Genomic DNA, 9,923 nt, shown 5'->3' with positions numbered 1-9,923 from the left:
GGAAGCCTGGTGGAGTAGGTACCATTACTCTTTAGTTTGGTTTCACGAAGGATGGCTACGCGCTCCTCGTTTGTCAGGTCCCGCCTTCCCGTTCCCATGTCGATTGAATGCACGTTGAGAGCGATTGTATTACATGAAAAAATCTGATAACATGCTGAGCCTCAAAACTCGACATGTTAAGGTGTCGACAGCACTACATTAGACACACCAAATGAAAGGTTTTGGCGCGCTCTATCTTGTCATCCAATCAGGACTACGAAATGTGCTACGGGGAGGTATACAAACCATTTTGAAATGGATAGTAATATATAATGACCAGACATTTACAACTTCCTCAAAGTCGCGCAATTATTGTGGGATGGAGGGAGCATTTACTATATTCAAACTCGCATTATCATAATTGAACTCGAAGAAACAAGGACCTCCTCATTGGTGTTGTGGAAACAGATATTATGATTTGCCTCTGAATATGGTGTCAAAAACCTTCATGTCTCATCAACAGGCGATGGAGAATTGCATCGAAATTCTTCGAGGCAATAAGTATATCCTCCCTCACATGAAGAAATTGTGATGGCGACCGACTTCACTTCATTCAACGTGGAATGGGAAGACTATACGAGAGTACATTGATCCAATTGAACTTTCGATTTTAAGAAGTGGCATCCATGGAAGTTCAAATACTACTGAATTCCCAAGAACAAGGTCTTGTGGCAATTGAATAATTTTGCAATATAATTTTGGCCTCATTAATTTGTTTTTGGAGCGACATACAAATACTAAGTTGTTTCTGGATCAAGTTGCATAATTTTAATACGAAGGCAGCAACTTTTTCGGTATACTAGTACTAGTCGCTGCAGCCTCATTAGTACTAGTTTAGGGTGCGAGGACTACTATTAGTATGTGTATAGTAAGTAAGTGAATCTTTTACTATCTCGATGTTTGCAAACCTCTCAAAACCAGTGCAATACGGCAGACATTAAATGCCAAAGAAACCGTTCAGCGTCAGTTGGATGCAAGCAGCAATGGCGGACGATGGAAGCATTCCGTATAACTGCGTGGCGTGGACGCTAATAGAAGGCTACCCTTGGTCTCCAGTTTATGTACTCGATCCGAACCAAGTGCGCGAGAACTTGGAGATGTTGGGTACAACGCAAACCTATCCACTCGACACACCTAACGCAATTCCTTCTCCAGGTAACTCGCACCAAGATCACTTGAAAAAGGCCCGAGAGTGGCCAAATGTGTACCGACTGGTGTACAACTTTGGCTATCACAACATGTAAGTGAACATGCACAGTCGGAATCACCCCCTGATCAAACGTCGTTGGATTGCAGCTCTCTTCAGCGTCTGGGACAGTTCATCAAACCGTGGAATTGCCACGAACACCACAGGTTCCTCAAAGGATATCCCCTGGAATCTATGAGTGGACGATTTGTGGTTCAGGCATTTCAAGAGGCATTGTACGAAGCTCAGGTACGACGGCAAACACCAATGTGATGATGCTCAGTCGAGATTCCACAGACCTTTTTGCAAACGGATGAACGGTATCGCTTGCTACCCAACATGACTGCATCAGATTTCTACCCGTCCTGCAACAAGCCTGCTCCTACAGTCATGGCTCCCATCCAAGCTTTATCGTCGTGTAAAGTTCTAACTCCAACGTTCCAATGTGTCACACCTGCTTCATTTTGTCACAGTGCCATCAGTTTTGCAAGGAAACCAAGATGCTTATTCACATTCTCCAAGGAATTTATGCGGAAGCCACGTGGAATCGTCGACTGGACAAAGCGATTCGTTGGGACACATCCTGGATTCTGTACAACGTAAAGGAACTCAGCAGCAACTCAAAGCACCGTCAATGCGATATCATGCATCACCGACCCCGCAAATGCGATCAGAAGAGCAGCCTGCGGCACCATCACGAAGAACCAGGGCCATGATTCAACTCGAACAAGGTGGTCTCTGTTATTTTTTCTTAGGTTTTTGTTACCTGTGTCATGATTGGCTTTGCAGGCACGCACCAGATGGAGAAGTCGCGACAACCTCAAATTGCCCAAGAGTCACAACGACTCTCGCATTTGACGTTGTTGCATCAAGCGGCGAGTTTGAGACAATCTCCTGCAAGGAAATCTTCATCGCGGCTGGCTGCAAAGGAAAGTCATCAACCTAAGGACAATACACCACCCAAAGAGGTCGATTCACGGACTATTCAGAAGTCAAAACGGTCCAAACCAGCCAAGACAGCGGCCAAGAAGCTACGAATTGCAAAGACAAGAAAGCCACCAAGTAAGAGCTGTTCATGACGTATTGGAATGCTCAGCCGCAATAGGCCGCGCACGAATCAAAGATGCACAATCCAGCCCAGTGGTACCAGTGCCATTAATCCCTACTGTGGTGAAGACTGCAGCTGCGAATGTCGAGACAACAGTGTCATATTCAAGTCCACCAAGAACACTAGGAGAACTTCTACATCCAACCACACAGTCAAAGCCACAACATCAAACAGAAGATATTCGTATGGGGCACCCGGTGGCACGTGTGGATCTTAATCTCGCTCGAATGGGGTATGCGATCGATGGAGTCAAGATGTTAGGTGCATCATTCTTAATTATAATTCCGTCTAACACGAGTGCAGGAAATCCGAATTCTTCCAAAGCAAGTTTGCCTGTTCAATTTGAGCCAGATATACGCCTGTGCGATCACAAGTTCAACTCGATTGTGTGGGCATATATTCATGGCATGTCGTGGTGGCCAGCAATTGTTCTCGATCCATTTCAAGTGCGCTCAGCGTTAAACTACCTTGGTAAGGTGGCAATGGATATTGTGCAATCACAATTTGACCAAAGCATTCCACAGGCAATTCGCATGGCTTGCCACTAAAACGCTGCAAGAAAGACCCGAACGACTGTCGATTGGTTTATGTTTTTGGCCTTTATGTGTTGTATGCCCATATTTTCTGAACAACTCATCGTCGCTTACGATATGTTTTTAGCTGGGCATTAAAATCGAAGATCCGGCCGTGGAGATGTTTCGACCATGAGACTTTCCTTCATGGCGCCGTAGCATTGTTTGACACGAATGCACCTATGGTTGATATGTTTGCCGAAGGCGTTCGCGAAGCTGAGGTTTTAGAAGTGTTTTTCAACAATGTGACTGACAACTTACTTTCAGGCGTATCTTGGCGCCCAGGTGCTTGATCAAGTTCTTCCGTATATCGATTCGTCGGAAATTTCGTCGGCGGCCGTAATGCTGCCGCCTGCAGAAGTCCAATGCAATACTGTGGCATGGGCGAGGAGAGAAGGGGATTGGTGGCCTGTATTCATATGTGATCCGCGGACATTGCGATTGAATCTCTATCATCTCGGTAGCACATTGTATTAAAATGTTGTCGTACTCAAAAATCATAGGAATTGGCGTTCTACAGCAGCTTCGAGTGGCACGAGGGCTTCCGTTCCACAACCGAATAGTCTACTACTTTGGCTCCCATGAATTGTACATCTTGATGTGATTTCAAGATGGCCCTTAAATTGTACCATGTACTGTAGCGGTTTGTACAAGGATGACAGTATGATCAAACGGTGGTTGTGTTCGCAACACACTGAATTTTCGAAAGCACCATCCAAATCGCCGGATGGAATTAGCCTTGCTGACGCCGTGAAGGAAGTTCAGGTAGGATAAACCTCAAGAAAAAACGAAGAGTCTAAGTAGTCATGATGTGTAGGAATTCTTCGTGTCGGACGAAGGCAGCCGCGTTCTACTGTGCAAGTTCATTGATCGGGGTGCGACCCTGCCTCAACTGCATTCGTTCACTGAGGGTGCAAAAATACCTGAATACGATGGCCTTCGCATCGTGTTTGGTCTGTATCAACCATCCTCGATCCGTGCAAAAAGGGGTGAAGAAGGCGACAATGCGCCTGTTCAGAGGTCAGAAATTGTTCCAACACCGTCGAGCTCAAGCGCAGTTGGCTGTGGAAATACAATTTCACCAATGAAGACTGTGCTACCAACAGTTCTTATGCAACATGGTTTGTATCCCATTTTGCTTCCACTTCCATTGGAAAGAATCTCTATGCAACCCACGGAGGATCATCAACTCCATGAGAATGCTATGGCAGATGTCTTGACTGAACTTGTGGATACTAACTGTATGGCTAACTCAACGAGTGAGAGCGTCTACGTTACGTGACTTCTCTAACTGTGATTTAGTTGAGATGGGAGAAACGAAAGGCGACACCATCGAGTCTCCCGAGGCCATTCAAGAAGCGACCGAAGCCATAACGCCAGAGCAAAATGTTCCTGACTTCAACTACGACATGCTGGCCCTTGAAGAAAACAGCGAAGTTGAGCTATCCATTATATACACAGTGGAGGACCTCGTCGCAACAGTTGAAATTCAATGCACTGACGGTAACGAGTTATCATATCTGCAAGTAGGTTACATTACATGACTTAGAATCAAGCCAATGGAATGCCAATGACACCGACGAAACCTCGAATGTGGTGGACGGCGAATACGACTTAAATAGAGTCGCATGGGCTCGCAAGTCTTCCAAGCACCCGTGGTGGCCAGTATTTGTTTGCGATCCTCGAACGTTTCGATCGGAATTGCATTTCCTGGGTATTTTGCGATACTCTTCTGTACGCCTGATAAATCACCCGAGGCTTTCTGCAGGAATTCGGCATCGGCGTTTATTATATCGCGCACGACGAGACATCGCTTCCAAGAGGCTTGTGTACTATTTTGGACGGCACACATTGTAAGTTGTTTGATTGTGCAGAGACGAATAAACACTTTTGAGGCAGTGGTGTTACGTCGTTGCCGTTTCTAAAACGGTGGAACTCGAGCAGCCATACAAATTACGCAACTGGCCTCAACCCGAATGGCGCTGCTGTCGACATTTTTCTCGAAGCATTGCACGAAGCTCAGGTATTATTCGTTTTGCAGTTGTACCCAGTAAAACACACGTAGAAGTGTCACGACTTGAATGGTGCGCGTTGTGACCTGCCCTTTGTGATGCCATGGGACGTGGATCTTTCCCGTGTACCTCCAACACCACCCCAAGACGCAGTTAAATATGCAAGTGTGGTTTGGGCGCAGGAATCGGGATCGTGGTGGCCAGTTTACACATGCGATCCAGACATGTTTAGACCTGAGCTTCAATTGGGTAAGGAATAAGAACAGCTTCTTCCAAAAGCTAAGGTGTTCTGTAGGTCCGGAGGATGCACGTCTCCTGAGAATTGCCGTGCAGCTTCCACAATATTACATCCTTGTCTATTTTTTCGGAAAACATCAATTGTAAACACCCTCCAATGATGAACGCTTATGCACATCTACATGTAGTGGTCTGCGGCAACGATTGGCTCTTACAAATGGATGGTTGTGTTGCAATCACCGATCTTACATGGACCAATGCCTTGAAAACGAGGGTAGCGTGTCCGAGCAAGCGCTGTCAGAAGCTGAGGTTTGAGTTCCAGCATATTCTATATTTCTCTTATTGCATATACACAGGAATTCGTTTCGAAGCATGAGCCGCACAAATTGCCTTTCCAGTTGCATCTAGTTCCTTCAGTGAAAACTTCAGCGTCACCTCGTCAATTGAAATTGATGGGCAAAGTTCCAGTAGCAAGGACATCCCATCTTGACAGTACCTGTGCTTTTATTGCTAGTGGTTTCTCCTACGAACTCCTTAGGTTTTTGGCTGGCTGAGTGGAGAGAAGAAACTAAAGTTGCACGACATGAAGCGGAATTGAAAGCTCATCGCAAAGATGTATACTCGTTCTTCAAAAGTAGGATTATTCCCTTCTGTAGCACCCTTCTGATCCTGGACAGAAATGATGCGCCTAGACAACAATGACAGTGATAGCTCCTTAAGTAGCAGCTCAGGTGTTTCAGTGCGCTCAGTTGACGATTCCGACGAACCAGAAAGTTGTGATACTGAGTGGGAGCACAGTGACCCAGAGTCCTCGAGACGAACTTATTCGAAGGAACTGAAACTCGGTGGAAAGGCCAAGTCTCCTGGGCGTCATACCACTCCAGAACCACCCGCTCTCAGCAGCATTGTCAGAACAAGAGTCGTCAGCACCCCGAGAAATCCTATTTATCGCCGATTGTCTTGCAACGGAGGAATCCAACGAACAGCTCACATTTGGAAACACTTCATTTGGCTGGAACACTTGGGGCGATATCACAACAACAAATATATCGAATGCCGGTTTTGTCGACAAGCTTATGAGAATCGTGGCAATCGCGACATTGCTCCTCCCAAAGTCCTTGTCAGTCAAGTTTCCAAGATGAAGCAACATTTGCTCAAGTGTCCGCACTGCAACTTTTCCCACGAAGACCTCGAATCCCCAAACGATGCAAAGCGTGCAATCGAAATGACTTCGACAGTTGAAAAACTGTCACAACGCAGTCGAAGGTCATTGAGAAGCACAGCAGCCGAAGTGGGCAGCGACACGCACGGCACAGCTGAAGTACCTCAGCAGAAAGTCGATGATGATAAAAGAGTACAAGTTAAAGATTCAATACCGCAGGTAGAGGCGTCAACCGAACCTGTCGCGAACAAGGAACCCGACATCACTCCTGTGAAGGTACATAAATTGTTGAAATGTATGATTGTCCTGAGCAACGATCAGGCTTCTGGCACCATTCACAATGACGATAATTCGGAATTCGACCACGAAATCCAAGTGCCGACTTGGCCAGCCCTTGCGACATCAACAGCACCAGTCAAAAAACCGAAAGTGGAAAGTCAAGTGCTGAAGAAGAGAAAATCACAAAAATTCATTGTCCTCGATGGCGACTCCGACACCATGTCCGACGAGAATTTCAAGAGCCTGCGAATGGTCGCGAAAGTGTGTTCAGTTAAGAAACGCCGAAAAACTGCAGAATTGCCAGCTACATCGGAACGGCCAACGACTCGAAATGGACTCATTCTGCCCCCATTAGTTGGACATCCATTCATTCGACCTAAAGAAAAGGATCGAACAGAACCGATCGAACCAATTGTTGCGGTGCAGCCAACTCTCCCTATGCCAAAGAATGTTCAGCCAGAACCGATCACACCACCTGTTGCGGTGGCTCCGAGCCATCCTACAGTGGAGAGAGAGTTGTTGCTCCAGCGAAGGGTTTTCCCCCAACACCTTGCAATTGTGGCTCCGCCAGTGCTGCCTACCCCGTCCGCGAAAGGCCTAACCGACTGGCATGATACTATCGTTTGGGCGTATGTGAAGGGGTTTCCGTGGGTTCCCGCATATGTTTTGAACCCGTTCAAATTGCGTACCGACTTGCATTTGCTTGGTACGGTTGTTTTCGATGTATAAGGATTCAATTCTAACCTCTTCTCAGGGAAAGACCATGCGCCGACGCTCAAAAATGCCAAGCAAAAGCCGCGGGACAATCTCATCATATACTACTTTGGAACGCACAACTTGTTCGTTTAGCGTCATTCTTTCAAATCCATCATACTGACTATTCTATGTAGTGGCCTCATCACAAAACCTTCGATTGCTCTCCGACCATGGCACTGCGACGAACGCTCCAAGTTTCTGAAGGGTTTTCCGAAGGCGTCTTGTCGGAGCAAAGCGAAAGAGGAGTTGGTTGATGCGATTGAAGAGGCAAAGGTATTCCTTTCAATATTGAATGTCCCAACCGTAAAATTTTAGTGCTTTGAAGCGGCTGACAAATCAACGAGACTTTTGCCATACATGGTTCCTTCGGATACTGATCCTTCACGCTCCCCGCCTCAAGTCCAACCAGTCGCTGTGGATTCCTTGGCCTGGGCCATCTCCCAAGGATATCCGTGGATGCCAGTCTATGTGTGTGATCCGTATAAACTGCGCTCGAATTTACATTTTCTTGGTATTTTCGTATCAATGCAACCGCAATTGTCACCCGATCGTTAGGTAATGACCACTATGACGACCTGATGGAAGCAAGGTTGTCCCCAAATTCACGGCTCGTGTACTATTTTGGATCGCACTGCTTGTACGTATCTCATCGAGTTCGAAATTTTCTAACGATTCAGTAGCTGTCTGTACAAAATGAACGGCTCTCTGAAGCCATGGGACTGCCCGGAGCAAAACTTGTTTCGAAAGGGACAATCAGAATCGATCTTGTACATCAAACCAAGCATTTTGGCAGAGTTCAATGAAGCGATGAAGGAGGTGGAGGTACGGATTTGTCAGTGCGCCAACGGGTTGATCAAGAAGTGGTTTTTTAGGAATTTCTCTCCATGGACGTCGAAAATCGCGTGCTGCCCGAGATGCACTCAAGTGACATGAACCCATTATTACCCTCTCCCCAATCACAAAATTCTGAAAATTGGGACGTTGGGAGCGACGCGAGTATCCCAGATTCGGAAGCAACAGTGTCGGACGGTGAATCACGACAGGTCGATCTTCAAACGAATTCTCATAAGATGACCAAAGCGGTCATTTCGGTGCGAACACGACAACCGAAAACCCAGGGTAACTCGAGTGTTGCCCAGCAGGAAACTCGAACAAAGGATAAAGCTACACCAAGGCGCCCCCACAAGTCTCCACCGCTCTACAAGCCACGTAATGCGCCGACGACGTACCCGATCACTACGCCAGCAAACAATGTCATTGTGATTGACAGCAGCAACGAATCTGAGGACGCAAGCAACATGAGTGTGAGTTCGGCTAAAGAAGAAGAAGAGCTCTCGCAACGAGAAAGTAGCGGTTCCGACAGCGATGAAGGTTGTTATGCTGCACGTCGTCATTCCACATGCCAAATTGGGAAGTGAAAACATTTTTCTAAATGTTACAAAATTTGAAATATTCGAGTAAATTTTTTTGGGATGCCCACGCTGCCAACTTCAATTGCTAAGGTGCCAAAAAACTCTGGGTTCCAAGACGGCGGGCATTTGGGGGAATTGACCAGTGCTTTTAGATTGCCTCTGCCTTGGTCAGTGCCACTCTACGGAGATACACCACCGACGATGGAAAGGGACCACCGTGGGGCACGGGTTGTTAAGTACAGCGGTCCCTGTATGGACCTGCCCCTGCGGAATGGCACTTTGCATGCTAGATATGAAAGTGTTAATTGCAATGGTACGAATCTTGTCATGTTACTCCTATTGAATTGTTGCTGTTATTTCAACTAGCAACGTGACTGTGCCTTCTGACAATAGCTTTGGAATGCGTATGTGGCTCTTGTACTTTCTTGAGCATACATTGTAAACTCATTCTCAACCCAAGTTGTATCACTCTTCGAAACCATTTACCTCTTTTGAGAAGATATTCACAGTGTTTTATGTACTGATTTCCCTCACTAAGTCGAACGGTACAAAGTGAATAATCTCTGAAAATCAATATATAAAGTTGGAAAGGCAATTTGAATTTTGAAACTGGGCTGATTACGTTGGAGCAAAGTGCTCGGGTAATTTTTGAATTTTCAGCGATGAAGGAGCGCATGACACTTCATGAAAGACATGAGCTGTATGAACATCACATGCAGCATCCAACAAAAAAGTATTCTGAGCTCGCTTTGTGGGCGAAGGAATCATTTAACCTCGCTCGGGTCCCAACTAAATCTACCATTGGGCTTGCGTTGAAGAACAGTGCGATCTGTATCGCAGTCGCCCGTTGTCAACTGCTGGAATCGAACTGGCATTTTGGACAATGACTTGTCCATGTTCACATCAAACGTGTCTGTAATGAATTTGAATTGATTGATTTTCGAAGTCTGTGCAACAATTTATACCTCTATATTTGGATGTATTGCGATAATTGCATACAATGAACCATTTGACTTAGCGAGGGAAATCCGTAGTTTACAGTAGTCGACGGCACCGAGGGGACCAGTGATTAGGTTTATCGTAAATATTACACATGAGAGTAAGTGATTCGAAACCAAAAGAATGATAGAATATAAATGGAGGTATGCATTTGTAAAGGT

General features: G+C 46.0%; 1 protein-coding gene across 6 annotated transcripts; it reads left to right on the top strand.

Moving 5' to 3' along the window:
* Positions 1-959: 959 nt before the first annotated feature.
* On the top strand, positions 960-8,812 carry H310_04033 (hypothetical protein). 6 transcript variants are annotated; one of them, XM_008868153.1, is made up of 32 exons: positions 960-1,143; positions 1,195-1,279; positions 1,336-1,474; positions 1,523-1,643; positions 1,699-1,956; positions 2,015-2,287; positions 2,331-2,594; positions 2,637-2,804; positions 2,858-2,942; positions 2,994-3,126; positions 3,173-3,365; positions 3,409-3,493; positions 3,547-3,670; positions 3,723-4,164; positions 4,208-4,408; positions 4,455-4,619; positions 4,674-4,758; positions 4,805-4,928; positions 4,974-5,166; positions 5,213-5,297; positions 5,343-5,463; positions 5,511-5,646; positions 5,693-5,788; positions 5,832-6,592; positions 6,638-7,301; positions 7,350-7,434; positions 7,486-7,624; positions 7,667-7,862; positions 7,907-7,988; positions 8,032-8,173; positions 8,224-8,442; positions 8,494-8,812. In XM_008868153.1, exons 1-32 carry the CDS (start codon positions 981-983, stop codon positions 8,767-8,769), a joined length of 6,303 nt encoding a protein of 2,100 aa, XP_008866375.1. In that variant the 5' UTR covers positions 960-980; the 3' UTR covers positions 8,770-8,812. The 6 variants fall into 6 exon arrangements, with proteins under 6 accessions (XP_008866375.1, XP_008866374.1, XP_008866373.1 ...); XM_008868152.1 differs by having other exon boundaries at positions 4,971-5,166; XM_008868151.1 differs by having other exon boundaries at positions 8,224-8,812.
* The last annotated feature ends 1,111 nt before the right edge of the window (positions 8,813-9,923 follow it).

This window comes from Aphanomyces invadans, assembly GCF_000520115.1.
Source record: "Aphanomyces invadans strain NJM9701 unplaced genomic scaffold supercont1.6, whole genome shotgun sequence".
NCBI classification, from domain to species: Eukaryota; Oomycota; class Saprolegniomycetes; order Saprolegniales; family Verrucalvaceae; genus Aphanomyces; species Aphanomyces invadans.
This window is presented reverse-complemented; position numbering and strand designations above follow the sequence as displayed.

Bases quoted from the DNA above. Each gene is read 5' to 3' on its own strand.
- H310_04033 (XM_008868155.1), top strand. From the start codon at position 981: ATGCCAAAGAAACCGTTCAGCGTCAGTTGGATGCAAGCAGCAATGGCG. The intron at 1,957-2,014 runs GTGGTCTCTGTT...TTGGCTTTGCAG, and splicing joins CATGATTCAACTCGAACAAG to GCACGCACCAGATGGAGAAG. The intron at 4,165-4,207 runs GTGAGAGCGTCT...ACTGTGATTTAG, and splicing joins CTGTATGGCTAACTCAACGA to TTGAGATGGGAGAAACGAAA.